This window comes from Pan troglodytes, chromosome 8, assembly GCF_028858775.2.
Source record: "Pan troglodytes isolate AG18354 chromosome 8, NHGRI_mPanTro3-v2.0_pri, whole genome shotgun sequence".
Classification (NCBI taxonomy): Eukaryota; Metazoa; Chordata; class Mammalia; order Primates; family Hominidae; genus Pan; species Pan troglodytes.
The window spans coordinates 73,720,682-73,736,847 of record NC_072406.2 but is presented as its reverse complement, the minus strand read 5'-3'; the positions used below and the strand labels follow the sequence as shown (position 1 = coordinate 73,736,847).

The 16,166-nt window shown below is 39.5% G+C and overlaps 1 protein-coding gene and 1 long non-coding RNA gene across 10 annotated transcripts in view; one reads left to right on the top strand and one right to left on the bottom strand.

Moving 5' to 3' along the window:
• Nucleotides 1–7,946, bottom strand: part of LOC107966699 (uncharacterized) — a 46,672-nt gene extending 38,726 nt beyond the window's left edge. For all 6 annotated transcript variants that reach the window (XR_010146899.1, XR_010146900.1, XR_010146901.1 and 3 more), the window contains exon 1: nt 7,862–7,946. This is a non-coding gene — a long non-coding RNA (uncharacterized LOC107966699). The remainder of the gene's footprint in view (nt 1–7,861) is intronic.
• TMEM26 (transmembrane protein 26) overlaps nt 1–16,166 on the top strand; it is a 71,321-nt gene that overhangs the window by 17,910 nt on the left and 37,245 nt on the right. For 3 of the 4 annotated variants that reach the window (XM_063781826.1, XM_063781825.1, XM_063781827.1), the window contains one exon: nt 5,168–5,412. In XM_063781826.1, the coding sequence (XP_063637896.1) occupies nt 5,318–5,412 (95 nt within the window). In that variant the 5' untranslated portion in view covers nt 5,168–5,317. Of the gene's footprint in view, nt 1–5,167; nt 5,413–8,069; nt 8,261–16,166 lie in introns of those variants that run through there. The other variant, XM_507811.8, reaches the window with a different exon arrangement.

Genomic DNA, 16,166 nt, shown 5'->3' with positions numbered 1-16,166 from the left:
ACCCTTCACTATCAGCACATGGTCTCCTATCCTATTACTGTGATGGCTGAGATCATCAGGCCTGACCTATATCATTTTCCTGTCTCACTTTAGTCATTCTCTTATCTAAACCCTCACCCTTCCTTCCTCCCTGAAATCTTGGAGGACAAGACATCCCTTCTCCTGCCGGGAATCCCTTCCCCCTTTCCTTCCATTTGGTGAACTCTCTCCTCATCTTTTAAGGTATGGCAAGTTGTCATCCTTCCTAGAAGGGTTATTTAAGGCCAGTCCCATAATTGGATTAGGTGACTCCTTGAAGCTTTACACACACATACACACACACACACACACACACACACACACTCTCTCATATTTGAAGCTTTTCTGGCAGACACACACACACACTCATTTTTTTCTAGTATTTTGGGTATAATAAAAATATCTCTTATTTCACATTCTTAAAGCTGCTAAGAATGAAATAGACTGTGACTTTGGAAAGGTCACCTGCCCCTTCTGGGCCTCAGTTTGTAAAGTGAGAAGATTGGACTAGATAAGCTCTGTGGACCTCTTAGAACTGAGATAATGATTTTTATTGATGACAACAATCATAGAACAGACTATTTTCATGGAAGGCAGCAGAAAGGTATTTGATTACGGTACTTGAAAAGTATTCTTAAAATGTCACATAATTCCTTTATCTGACATTTCTGAAGTCTATTTTTAAATGTATAATCTGCTTTGAAACAAAATTAAAGAACCAAATAAAATGTTATATTTACCTATCAACTTTTAAAAAATAAACCTTTAAATTTTATAATAGTTAGATTTGCATGAAATATTTGCAAAAATAGTACAGAGTTCCTATGTACTCTTCATTTATTTTCTTATTAACATCTTACATTATCACATAACTTTTGTCACAAATACGGAACCAACATTGGTATATTATTACCAACTAAACTCTTGGCCTTATTCGGATTTCATTATTTTTTGTTACTAATTTCCTTCTCATGTTCCAGAATCCCATTCAAGAGACCACATTACATTGAGTCATCATGTCTCCTCAGTTTCCTCTGGTCTTTGAGAGTTTCTCAGTCTTTGCTTGTTTTTCATGGCTTTGACGGTTTTGAGGAGTATTGGTAGGTTATTCTGCAAAATGTCCCTCAATTTGTCTTTGTGTAATGTTTTGTGAGATTTTTGGAGGAAGATCACAGAGGTAAAGTGCCATTTTCATAACCTCATACAAAAGGAGCATGCTATCAACATGACTTATCACTGATGATATTAACCTTGACCTCAGTGTACAAAGCATTTTCATAATCATTACCTCATGTGATTCTTTAAATGATCATGAAATGGACAAGATTGGCATCCTTAGCTCCATTATACAAAGGGGGATTTTGAGGCTGGGATGGAATTAAGGTGTTGGGACTGCCACCCCACTGGTTCCTTTATAGCACCTGACCACCTCTTCTAAATTATACATAAACGAAGCAATATCTTACAATGCTTTCCATGTCAACTCACTCTAGAGCTGCTGTGGCTAGGAATGTTCATGATTTAGTGATTCATGTTATCTTCATCCTGTAACTGTAACCTTAGGTTTATTTAAACAAATTTAGATCATCACAGAAGATGATCAAATGTTTCTACTGATCAGTGTTCTCCCTTCTTTGTGATGGAGTGAGGCATTGAGCTCACACAAATGACATTTACTAGCCCCATCATTTACAAGCAGCTGGCCTTAGAATACTCAGCTATGGTCCCAGCTGGGGAATTATACCTTTCTGCTTTGGGTGTTGTTTACCCAATCCTCACTTATATCTTTATTTATTTATTCAACAAATATTTACTGAGTACCTGCTTTATTCCAGACATTTTTCTGAGCACTTTTGAAGTATCAGTTAATTTAATCCTAATAATAGACATGAAGGTCTATCATTATTTGTTTTTATAAATGAGAACCAAAATTCAAAGAAATTAAGTAACTTTCCAACTGTCACATAAGAAGTGGAGCCAACTCTTGAAGAAGGTGGCTTAATCAAGATCCTCCACCTGCACTTTAGATTCCTATTCCTTGTTAGCTGTTGAAGTGTCTGAAAACTGATCACTACCACTGACTTTTATTAGTTTCTAAAGATGAATAATTATGATAGTTATTACTAGCGTAATAAAGTTCTATTTTCCTTCCTGTTATATTATAATGTGAAATAATTACAATTCCTTTTCCTGTTTAATACACACATTTTGAACAGTAAAGCAACCTGTGAGTTTTCTGTTTCAAATTGGGAACTGAGAATTAAGATTTCACCTTTGAAATGGAAGAAAAGATTGTGAAAATCCAAAAAGATACAATAGAAGCAGTATTAGAAAGCATGAGGGGGTGAACCTCCTTTTTGAGGAAATCCAGGAAGACAGAATACAGACAGGATTGGGTCAATGGAAAAACCAGTGCAGAGGAAAACAGACTGAGATAGCCAAGGTGGGCCCAGTTCCTTCTATAAGCACTCCTTAAGAAGCTGAAGTCACAACCCACAAGTACAAAGAGCAGTAATGCTTGAGGTATTTGTTCAACACATATATTGAGAACAATTGAAATGTCTGGAGATCACTTCTGCTTCCTTACTTAGAGGCTATCACTAGTGATATTTGCTCCCAAGCTAAAACCTGAGAGGTGTTCTTTAAAGAAAAGTTGTTGGGTGGGCTGTGAGGCTTGTAGTAAGGGTGTGGGTAGAATCAGAGCATTGTTGTGGGTAGATATGGATCTTCACAGCAGCCAGAACTAGGGCATGGAGTAGAAGAGAGAAGTCAAGGCAGCTCTACCAATGACTGAATGAGATGCACTAAGAATCAGCTCCCAGAGGAACCTTCCTTGCCTTGACACCCCTGCCTGCTCCTCTTCATTGCACCCGTTACGGAAGCTGACCTGACAAGTGTTTCTTGCCCAAGTATCCAGGACCACAGCCAGCTCTTCCATTTAATAGATAAACAGCAACTCATACACCTATTTCAAATATGTCCTGTAACCAGCCCAGTCCTTGGTTTGTAAATATAAATGAACAACAAAAGATCATCAGAGTATTTGAGAACCGTCATGTTATAAAACCCTACATGTAAAGGATGGAACTGAGCAACCAACCAAGTAAAAACAGAAATAATTCAGGAAGACAAAAAGGTATTGCATCCAGCAGACAAGAATAAACTGCTGTAAAAGAAAATCTCCATTAATAAGTAAGGCTTATTACAAAATAAGTTGACCAACAACAAAAAAAATCACTTATAGAGCTCAACAATAAAATGAAATAATCCGAAGACTAACTTAGACATATGGAAGATAAAGGTAAGAAACTACAAGAACATAGATGAAAAAGACAAAGATGAAACGTATAAGGTATTCCAGAAGGAGAAAACAGAAACAATGAAGGAGAAAAAAAGATCAAAGACATAATAAAAGGAGATTTGACTCTCTACCGAAAGACGCAAGACTGCTGTGTTGAGTAGGGTATATGAAAGAAATGTCCACTATCTAGATGCAGTCAAATGATAAACATTCCAAGGTAAAAAAATTCTAAAAATTTCTGGAGATTTAAAAAAATACTTATCTACACAAAGAAGACAATGAGACATAAAACATACTTCTTATCAGTAACATTGCATTCTAGAAAATAATGGAATCTGAAAATACATTGAGTAATAATTATATATTTTAAATATTGTTTGTTGATTTTCAATTTTTAGAATAAACCATTTGAGAAGACACAGTATGCAGGCTTAATTATAGCTGGAGAATAGAATGTTACAGACAACAATTTTAACAAATTTGGGTGGTATAGGTGGAATGAGGAAGGAAGAAGGTGTTGCAGGATAATGGATTCCCCAAATTTCAAACTGAAAAATCAAGTTCTGTAAATTGGTAAATCAGGAAATAGAGGAATATAAAGTGTAATTTTAAAGGTATAATTTTAATCATCAGAAAAAAATGAAAATGTTAATTGTGAATGATTCCTCTGGGGAATAGATATACAATCCTATAGTATATTATGTTTTTTCATGCATTGTATTACACACACACACACACACACACACACACATTTATGTATACAAGTAATGCCTGAATAGGATTAAATGGAGCCAAGGGAGGAATGAAGATTTCCAGGAGACTGCAGCTTCTGTGACCAGTCTGCAGCTTTGGTGGCCTCTGGATGCAGATGTGACTTTGTATCGCATCCCTGTTGGGAGACCATAGCTGGGTGCATAATTGCATGCATGCACAATGTTTCAATAGTATTAGGGAGGGGCATCTTTGGCCTTTGGCATCATAGGTGTAGGATGTGTGCGTGTCATCCCACAGCTGCATGGTACTCCACCTATCAATGTACCTGCCATGCCCCATTCCTCCCCTGCTTAAACTCTGCTGCCCAGAATCTTATGTTGAAGGATGAACAAAACAACACTAAACTGGTATTTGCATAGGGATAGCCGGTGACTGGATTTCAGTCAGTAGCCTGCTCTGTGGTCTGTAGTGTGACCCTGATGCTTAGAGTTGAAGGAAGTCAGTTGAATTCCTTATCTCAGCAATTTGAATTCAGAGTGGAGAAATCTGGCTGGAAGACAAGAATGTCAGAGAGTTGCTGTGCAAAGGTCTCTAAACTGCAACCTTGAGATCCTTGCTGCCACCCAAGTCCACAGCTGTCCCCAGCTCCCAGTTCCCAAGGCCCTGTCTTCATCTACCTCGTATTCTTCAGTCCAAGAGATTCCATCTTCATTTTTACACCACACATTCCCTTCCAATAACAACTCCTTTTACGTGAGCGAATTGAGAAAGTCTCTTCCTTGTAGCCAAAATCACCCAAATTGAAAGAAAATCCTGACAACTATGTTCAGTTTGCATTCAGAAGGGAAGGGAGACCTGTTGATAGCTGCCTCCTGGGATAGTGGAACAAGCTGGCTGCATTTTAGTGCAACCCCAGCCCATACCACAAGACCTGGGTGCATCAACTGAGATTGCTTTTTTTCAAGAAGAGTAAATTTTTAAAATTGCTTATTTTTTTCTTCTTGTTTAAATATTGGGCTATTTGCCTGACAGTTTTAAGATATTTCTGAAAGCTTCCAGTCTTTAAAATGGACTTAGGAAAAAATTAAGAAGAAATCAACCTTAATTCTCTTTAATGACAATTTTGTTTTTCAGATCCAGAGACGACAGAAACTAATTTGTTTCTGAACCTTCAAAATAGGGAATAAGAAGTGATTGGAAGATGTCAGACTGACTGCCTTCCCTTTTTTAAAGCTCTCCTAGAGATCCCTTCCTAGGAGGCTTGAGAAAGAGAGAAGTTGCTGGATGCGGTGGCTCACGCTTGTAATCCTAGCACTTTGGGAGGCAGAGGTGGACAGATCACTTGCGGTCAGGAGTTCGAGACCAGACTGGCCAATACGGTAAAACCCCGTCTCTACTAAAAATACAAAAATTAGTCGGGCATAATGGCATCCTCCTGTAATCTCGGGAGCCAGAGGCACAAAATCGCTTGAACTTGGGAGGCGGAGGCTGCAGTGACCGAGATCGCGCCACTGCACTCCATTCTGGGTAACAGAGCGGGACTCCGTCTCGAAAAAAAGAAAAGAGAGAGAAAGAGAAAAACAACCCCTGACCGCAAGCAAGTGGTCTGGCACCATCAGCCAAGCATTTGTATCCTCCTCTTGAACATACAAGTTTTACAAAACATCAGGTAAGGCCACTCTGAGATCATGGTGGATCAAATAGGACCGCTCCAAAATTATGTCTGAACATGAATATTGTACAAACCACAAACATCCCTTTCTATATTAGATTTATCAACATACCCAACATAAAATTAACCCAGCTTCCTAATAGCATTCCATCTAGAGTAAAGCCCCACTTCTGTAAGCCCCAAAATCACCTCAGTCAAGCCCAAATCATATCTAATAAGTTATCTCCAATGCTTTTTAACCTTTCTAAGACTTTCATACTGAGACGCCCCACAGTGGCCCATGAAGTGTGCCCCCTCCCTAAAAAAATAAACTCAACTTGTTCAGTTCCAGATGTGTTCATCTGGGGTTTTTTGACAGGAATGTTATGTGGCTCCACTCCAATCCTGTTATTACTTGTCTCAGATCATCAAAGAGCAGTTCCCCTGGCGTAACTTTCTTGGTCCTCCCAATAATCACTGATGTCTACCAAGCATTTACCACTTGCCAGGCCCTTCATATGGATTAACTCATTTGATCCCCACAATGACCCCGTGAGTAGATAGGTTTAGTACCAAATTTACAGAAGGACAAAAGGCACAATACTACTAAGTGACTTAGTGAGCCGTCTAAGTCAGCTGGTTGGTGGGTGCAGGGCTCTAATCCCCACAGCACACTGCTTCCTTCCACGGCATTCATCTGCCACACTATGCTCTTCCGCTTCACTGAATGGCGTGTGGTCACTGTGTCATCAGCCAACATTGAAGGACACTATAAACTAGAATAAACTGCACCAGGAAATCATTGCTGGGTTTCCTGTAAGATGTGGGAGAATGCTGACCCACAGGAGAAAACAAAAATTCTCTCAGCTCTCAGTATTGGAAATAACTTCTAAGCTTCTTGTGAGCAGTTAGATATTTCTCACCTAATGGAGACATTAATCATATAATTTGCAATTTTTCAACTTGATTTTAAGAAAAGTATGACATGATTTTAAATTGACGAAACGTAACCAGGAAAGATATTCCCTTTGTACTTTTCTTTCAATGTTACTAATGTGGTCAAGGGAGCATTCCTGCTTGGTATTACAGTAATATGACTAATTAATTCTATATATCCCTTTATAAAAAAGAAAGAGGGAGTTTGAGGCAGAGAGCTTTGGAAGGCACTAATTAATATCTAGAGAGATTTCAATAACATAGTTCATCATATTTTAGCTATTTTTGTAATTACCTTCCAACTATAGCCAATTATACAGGCTTTCCATTTACAAGTGATACAAAGTTTCTTTTTAAAATAAATTTATTTGAGTAAAAATTTGAGGACATTTAAAGAAAAATGTTAAGTCAATAGTAGTACAGGTGGTAGGACACCAAACAAGGAAACAAAAATCATGAAGGTGTTTTGGGAAACCCCGACTTCATTTCTTGTGTTGGGTGCTGGAAAGAGGAGACTTTAATTCATGGTCATTGATCTCAAGAGCACAGGTCCTTGAATTTGAGAGTGCATGCATTTTACCTTCTAATGGCATTCCTGGTTTTATCATCCCTCTCCTCCTCCACTTTCCCCTCTGCCATCTTATCTTGCTACCCCTATATTTTTTTCAGGAAAAAAAAACAAATAACCAACAGGGGTGGGGTGCGGTGGGGGATGGCACAATAAGGAATCTTCGAGTAGTAAAAGCGACCAGGGCTACCCACTGGCCCAGGGAGGTGCGCTAAACTCGCAGAAAGCCCAGAGGGTCTGACTGCCTCTGATCCTAAGAAGTTTTAATTCAAGCTGGGCAGTAACGGGGTTTCTAAAATTGCTTGGATTCTTTGGCCCTCCTGCGTCCCGGCTTCGGGTCAGCATGACAGCGTGAAACGTGTGAGTGAATTAAAGTACTTCGGTGGAAAAGTAAGGAGGAGCTGCCAGAGATGCGCTCCTCCTCCGCCTTTCTGGCTGTGCTGCACCTTGACCTTCAGTCCTCCTCCCTCCTCTTTCCGCCCCCTCGTGATGGGGAAGTTCTTGGGGACCTCACAGAGGCCCGGGGGCGGGGATACCGGACAGGGATGGAGACTGGCCCCGAGATTGGGAGGGGGATGGGCAGCGCTGGAGAATAACGCCCTGGAGACAGGGCAGCGCAGCCCCAGACTCCCTGGAAAACCCAGCAGTCTGGAAAAGCTGGGTTTGGACTCACCCCTCTTTGAAGAGTTCTCAGGAAGTTTGGGGGAGGGGCGAGCCGCGCACCAGTTCTACCGGCATCGGGCGCTGAGGGTGAGAAGGGACCACAAGCAGCAGCAGGTCTCAGTGGTTGTCATATTCCTGCTCACCGGTGGGCTCCGGGCACGCCCGGCAGGGTCCTGGGGGCGCAGGCAAGGGGACGTAGGCAGAGTGCTCGGGCCAGCATGGAGGGACTGGTCTTCTTTAACGCCCTGGCCACTCGGCTGCTGTTCCTGCTGCACTCGCTGGTCGGGGTCTGGCGAGTGACCGAGGTGAAGAAGGAGCCGCGGTACTGGCTGCTTGCGCTGCTCAACCTCTTGCTCTTCCTGGAGACTGCGCTCACTCTCAAGTTCAAGCGCGGCAGAGGCTACAAATGGTGAGAGTGCCCCGGGAAAGCGAGGGCGCACGGGGCCCTAGGGTATTGTCCCCCACCGCACTCGCAGGCCATCTTCCCGCAACCCGCAGAATCTACTCGAATTTGGACCCCGTTTTTCCTCGCTGATCGCTTGGAAGGCGCGAGATGCTTGCGCATCTCTTGGGCACGCCAGGGCCACCCTAGGGTCCCAGTGCAACACTGGGAAGGCTCGATCTGTGAGCCTAGGCAAGAGTCACTCAGTCTCAGGTTTGGAAACTTGGAAGATGAGTAAAGAGAGGAAGCGCTGGTCTGTTTTGCTGAATGTGCCCGCAAATAGGGGAGTCTTGGGACAAGGAGGTTGCCATGTAGTGTGCCTTCTGAAACTGGGGTGTGTGAGTGTGCGCGGGTTACTCTGCGTGCGTGCACATGTGGGAATGTCCTTCGCTGGGCATCAGCGACCTTCGCAAGAGCTGAGCACACTGGCCACCCTCCTAAGACGAGAAGACCCTCGCTGCACGTCTGTGGTTTCATCCACTTCCCTTCCCTCCAGCCGCGGGCGTCGCGCGTTCTCTGGCACAGCGCCAGCTTCAGGTGTCTGGGTTTGCTGGCTTTGGGGCTTGGCTAACGGCCTGCCTATCTTGCAAGGAACGGGTTGTAACGCTGGTGAAGGGACCAGCAGGTAGTGGTTCAGTCTTAATGTCTGTGTGCAATAACTACACGCCACGTGTGGTGCTTATTTCCTCCCCGAAAGGCTTGAATGGCAATCAAATAATTGAGAAAAAGATTCTCTTGCCATTGACGAAGAGCCTCCCCCAACCCCCAGAGGAATCCATCTGGAAGTTCATCCAGAACTTCTCCAAGTTAGGCCTCTTTCTGTTTTAATTCTTTAAATAGGATGTGTTTTCATATATATATATATATATATATATATATATATATATATATCAATACATTAAAAATATGCTATGAGAAAGGAGAAAATGGTATTAGGCAATTTACAATTACATACACAATGGCATTATAGTCATTGTGTTCAAAAAAAATGAAACAACCCCTCTATAGTTTTACATACTAAACTACAAAAGGCTTTGTATTTCCTGACAGTTCACGGAAGAAAACATGTTGCCTCTGAAGATGATGTGAATCTTACTTACATTTTCTACTGTTGAAAAATTTCTAGAATTATCAATGCTGAAATTATTCAAGAACAATCCTAATTTAATACGACCAGGATGGGAATGTGACTACCCCTGGCTCCACCTCCCCACCCCCATGAAGAATTTATTAAGCGTGAGACATTTGAGGTACTTTCCAGTGTGCCTTTTGGAAATCTCAAAGAAAAATGGTGTTAGTTTCCCAAGGAAGCCTCAGGGATAAAGAAACAAAGGGGGAGAAAAGTGTTTGTTCACTCAGCAGGTCATATAACATTGATTTAACTTTGACTGAGTAGGTTTAATAAGCCAGAGTGGAAATATCTTTGGTCACAGAAAGATGAAGTCTGAGGCTGAAAACTGTTCATTGGAAAATAGTCCTGCCACCAACCGCCAGAGATTCTAGGAGACCTTCAGCCTCAGAAGAGGGGCCTGCTCTCCCCCTCCAAGAGTAGACCAGAGGCCTTAACTCGCATTAAGTCAAACATTCCTGTTGTGTGTAAATACTATAGCCAATGGAACTTTACCTTCACGTCTACATCTTTGTTTACTGCTGATTGGAACTGACATGTGACTTACAACCGAGAGAGGAAAAATGGTTGGGATAAAAATGAGTGATGGTCAATAAGTCAAGTTATACAGGGAACTGGGGATATACTAGTGTTTAGAGTACGCACCTCAAAATCAGACAGATAATGGGGTAAAATCTGGGTTTTCCTACTTGCTGTCAGACCTTGAGCAGGCTACTTAATGTCTCAGCCTCAATTTCTTACCTGTGAATACTTACCTCATAGGCGATTAGAGAATTATATAAAATAATATATGTTGATTGGTGATGAATAAAAAAGCAATGATCTTTTCTAAATCCAAAGATTTTTCTTTATTTTCTTCTTATTAAAAATATTATTGTATCAACTAGGCACACTTTATGTCTGCACAAGTCAGACAAATTTACTTGAGTGACTAGCCAATAAGCCATTGGTTCCAGGCAAAAACGTCAAAAAAAAAAATTCTCACCTTTATTTTGGAAGAACAGACCCATTATATATATTGTGCATTATAACATGAATTCAAGGAAAATCTTGCTGGCATAGTATCTACACTCATATTTGAAAATAAGCAAAGAAAAAAGTTGATTGATTTGACTTAGCATAAAATTTCAGCAACAAATGAGTCTTGGTAAATGGTCTAAATAGGAATATGATTAATAATGCTTTATTCTATTGATGTTACCAAATACAACTGAATATAGACATATGTTCATTTTTGTGGTGGAAAAAGCCCACACACTCTTCTGTCATAAATGTGAGAATAAAAAATCAGAACATGGGCTGCTAAAACATGTAGGAAATTATCCTTGAAATAATATGTTAACAATGAAAAAGCGTTCAATTTGGGGAACATTCCCTTTCTAGGTGAAGTATTCTGAGTAAAGCAAGGTGTAATTTTTGTTTTTGAGTGTTAAGAAAAAATTTCCATTTGAAAATCTAGGCTGATGGAATTAAATAGAGATGAAGTAAACATTATGGCAACATCTATACCTCTATATAGAAAAATATTAATATGCATTAATCTATATATAGATAAGCCTTTTTTCCACTGCTCTTATAGTCTTATATTTTGGAATCAACCCTATAGAACTAAAGGTACCCATATGTGAAGACATGAGAAAAAATATTAATATCCATCTTGTTTGTGGAAAGTAAAGCTGAAAGCATACTGATTTTCCATCAGAGGAATAGTTAAGAATTGTGAAATATTCATACTATAGGCTATTTTGCTGACATTAAAAATAATGAGCTAGATTTTAACCACTAAACTCAAGGAATGTCCATGATATATTATCAGGACACTAAAGTTATAGAGTTGTGTATATTATGGTTACATTTTTAAAAAATGTAATAGAATTGTCCTTTGTATCAATTGAAAGCATTGTTTCTACAAGTTGAAATGAGGAGCAAAGGAGGAGGAGAAAGGGAAGGCAAAAAGGAAAAAAAAACCTTCCATATTGAAAATAAATAAAGAGGAATAAATTAGAATAGACTGAATGATTGACTAAACATGAATGATGGACTAAAATATATACATATATAAGGTGGAAAAGTTCTTTTCTTTGAAAATCAGATCCATGAACTTCCTTTGGACTACTCTGGGCTACTTTGAGTATTGTTCTTTTAATTCAAATTTACACTTGGACCCAAATGAGTCCAATCTACAGAAATTGTGGAACAATAAATAGAGCTATAGAGGAAAATGTGAACTAAATATTTTGAAACATAGCAAACATATGACACTTATCCAGTGAATGTTTCTTTAGCTATCCTTTGGAAAGGAAACATGGAACTGGAATTGCTGAGCTCAGCTGTCCAGGGACAAGCAACATTACATCAACACTAGTAACTCGCCACTTGGAGAGGTTTAATTTGTTGGAATCCTATAGAATAGAGAGGGCGAGCCAACAACATGTCCCCCGTTAAGCTAAAAAAAATATGCACTCCTGGAGTTTGCTTTTTTTTCACCTAATATTTAATTTGTTGGAATCCTATAGAATAGAGAGGGTGAGCCAACAACATGTCCCCCGTTAAGCTAAAAAAAAAATGTACTCCTGGAGTTTGCTTTTTTTCACCTAATATTTATCTATTTCACCTGCATATTTAATTACATTTCTGTAAGATGAAAATGAATATCACTTGGCTTAAGATTTTCTTGATTTTATTTTCTATTGTCTGGGCAACAATCCAATGGATCTGTGAATTACCATTTAGGTAAAGTCAAATAAAAGGCAACATTTCAGCTGCTTTCCAGCCAATAAAATATTCCTCAGGGATAGAAAGAAATTACTAAGACTGTGACAAGTTTGAAGCCTGTTCACTTGAAAGCAGGCATTATCTGAGAATAAGTAGAAAGCTAAGTTGAACTTACTGGCAAAAGTATACAATTTTAAGCACTGAGTTTTCTTCCCCAGATAAATCCAAGGAAAATATCATTTGTGAGTTAATAAATAATAACTCACCTATTTGGTCACCTTGCTTTGTTATCTCTCATTTCCTTTTACTTTATTAAGTTCAATCAGACAAGTATTTTTGAATTGCTTAATGAGCAAGCATGATATGATAGTATGCTAAACACTGTGTGATCAGACCAAAAAAAAAAAAAAACAAAAAAACAGAAAACAAACACGGTCGACATTTTAAAAGGTAGCATTTTGGTACAGTGCTCAAATGTGCTGGTATCAGAATAATTATGAATATTTAGCATTTCCTATCTTCCAGAATCTTCCAAGTGTTCCACACAGATAGTCCCATTTGATCCTTTCAAAAACTGTAGTTTATTTTGTTTCTCTGTTTTCTCCCATTTTTAGATGAGAAAACTGAGGCACAGAGTTATTAAGTCATCCCTTTTAGGACCAGTTAGTTGTCAGTTGAGAGAGAAGAGTGAAGACTCCAGGCTCCCAATCTTACTCACTCCAGCAGTTCAGAGGAGAAAGGATATGCTGCAGAATATTGGGTCAGGAACAGGGAACTTGACAGCATTTGAGCTGTCGCAGGAAGAATGGGTGAGAGCTGCATCCGGAGAGAGGTGTGTGAAGGCCATGTAGGGAGGGAACCTCCTGGGTGGGCAGGTGAATTAGACAACCTTGAGTAGTTTTCTCTGGAGAAGGCACAGAGTCTTTTCACTCTTCTTTCAACAACAGTGTACGGAACATCTACTGTATTGTGTCAGGCATTATTCAAGTACTGAGAATATGGAAGTGAATAAACAGGCAAAATTCTGCCCTCGCAAACCTCACATTTTAGTCAAGGGGCTTAGAAAATAAAGATGTGAGTAATTAATAAACAGATGAATTAATAGGTAACAGAAAACAAGTGAACAAATGAGTGATCAGAACTCTGAAGGCCCCAGTGGTTTGGGTGACAGAGTGAGGGGGGTGTGCAGGGGAAGGTGCCACTGGATGGTCAGAGAGGCCTGGCTGGGGATGTGACCTTTGAGCTGAGGCCTTAGAGAAGAGAGGGAGCCAGCCAGGCATGGGGAGGATAAGAAAAAGGGGCAATCGTCATGAGCCTCGAAATATTTCTGACATACCCTCAAATGACCGATTAATACTGTTTTTCTACTCTTCCCTTTTTCTTATTATTCCAGTATCCCTAGACTCCATGTTAAAAACTCTTCCGAATTTCTTTAACTTTACGATACCTCATTTTAAACACTGTGTATTAGAAATTATCTGGATGGCTCACAGCTGAAAACAGAAAAGACAAGTTAGGAAACAGAAAGGATTCTATCCTAAATTGATCTCAAATTCAAACCAATTTTGTAAAAAATTCACTGAAATCTGTTTAGATCACTCAATTGCATTTGAAAAGTTCAGCAGTGAAATTGAAAACCTAGACTTGACAGATGCATACTGTGTGAAATTTGATCTTGATGTATAAGTTTTAAGCAATGCGGGAGAACTTTGTATGATGTAATTCTGTAGTATGTGATAATATGTGCTTTCCTCCATCAAAAATGTTTATGAAAATGCCAGAGAGAAGGTTTGGAAAGAAAACTCTTCCTCCTCCACTCCCCACCCCAATGTTTTTGGACCCCAGAGAGGATGAGATAGAGGGATTTGAAAGGAGACCCTGTGACTTCCATATGGCCAACTTGGGCACTGGAAATTCTCCCAGAAGATAAACAATTTCTCTCCCTCTTCACACTTCGTGTCCAAGTTTCCTGAAATCTCTCTTTAGCTTTTTAGTGTGTCTGAGGTTTTATTCTACAGGTGTACCTCATTTTATTGTGTTTGCACATAGTGCATTTTTTTTTAAAAGTTTGTTGTAGCCCTGATGGGAGCAAGTCTTGACGCTGTTTTTCCAACATGTATGTTCACTCTGTGTTTCTGTGTCAGCATCTTTTTAGCAATAAAGCATTTTTAAATTTTTTTTTTTTTTTTGAGATGGAGTCTCGCTCTGTCGCCAGGCTGGAGTGCCGTGGCGCAATCTCGGCTCACTGTAACCTCCGCCTCCTGGGTTCAAGCGATTCCCCGGCCTTAGCCTGCTGAGTAGCTGGGACTACAGGTGCGTGCCACCACACCTGGTTAATTTTTTGTATTTTAGTAGAGACGGGATTTCACCATGTTGGCCAGGTTGGTCTCAATCTCCTGACCTCGTGATCAGCCCACCTTGGCCTCCCAAAGTGCTGGGATTACAGGCGTGAGCCACCGCGCCTGGCCCAGTATATACATTTTTTAAGACATAATACTATTGCACACTTAATAGACTACAGTATAGTGTAAATATAACTTTTATATGGACTAGGAAACCAAAGTTTTGTGTGATCTGCTTTATTGAGATATCTGAAACCAAGGTTTGCTTGTATTTGTTATCTTCCTGTATGTTTGTGGGAATGTGTGTTTTATATCCTGAGTCTTGAACTCACTGCAGAAGGGTGACTTAAATGTGCATCATTTTGGGAAGCACACACTGAATGTTATTAGCAAATGACTTTGTTCTTAGTAATCCAAGTCATGGTTTAGGACAAGAGTCTTCTTCAAAAATTAGTACCATGCTTTACTCCCAAGAAGAAGTCATATTTCCTTCTTTTGCCTCACATAAGACTTCAGATCAATGTAATAATTATGTCTGCAAGTAGAATGGGAGCTCCAAGAAATGGAACCTCTGAATGATGGCTATGCTTTCTTTATGATCATGTTCAACTGAGACATTTAGAACTGAAAATTAAGTTTACTGATATATATTTTTTCACTTCTTGTACTTGACTGGAGAAAAACAAAGTACAAATTAGCATGGGCAGCTCCTATAAGTCAGTATAAATATATTCCTACTTTTACATTTCATGCATTTCTTCTCATGGCAGTGACATTATGCATACAGCATCAGGACAAATCTGAATACCTTAACTTTTTTTCCAACGGTGGAAAAATTCACATTTACATCAAGGTTTATTCTCCCCATGTGTATATTCCCCACTACTCTGGAAGTTCCTGTAAAGTCTTGGTACTAGGACAAAAAGGCCTTTGGTATATAAAATGTTTTGTTAAAAATAAGTTTCTTTCCTTTTTTTAAAAAAAATTTTTAATGTAGGCACTTTATGAAATGTACTTTTTTGGAAAGTCATATTGAAAATATATTAAGAATATAAGGCTTGTTAATGTAACATGCCAGGGTGAACGCCAATTTTGTTACTTTTCTCTGAATATAAACCTATTACCTATAGTTATTTAAGGAGATGGGTTATATTTTATCTTTGTTTTGTCTGACTGACCTCAAAGAGGTAGATAATGTACAACTGACTTAATGTTATCCACTTATTAGAATAAAAATCGGTCATCCTTAAGCACATAAAGAGGTTCTCTAACATCAGTGCTGCTGTAGCCCTGGATGAGGGGGTGGGGTTGTTTCTGTAGTGTTCCTTTGCTTTCTTATTTCCCAGATTGAGCTTCCTGTCCCATACACATTTTAATCTACCTGAAATAGCCTCAAAATAAATTGGCTAGTGCCATTCTCAGACAGTCTCTTAATACTAGTGATGACGATGGTGATGAAAATGATGATGGTGATGATGATAATGGAGGTGGCACCACTTATCAATTATTGAGTACTGACAATGCTACAGCCTGCTTTCTTTCCCTTATCTCATGTAATCCTTACAATGACCCTATACATTAGTTGCCATCTTAATTACCATTTTAGGGTGAGTACGCTAATGCACACCAACACTAAATCATTTATCCAAGGTCACAACTGATAATAATAGATAATGAAAACAATTCC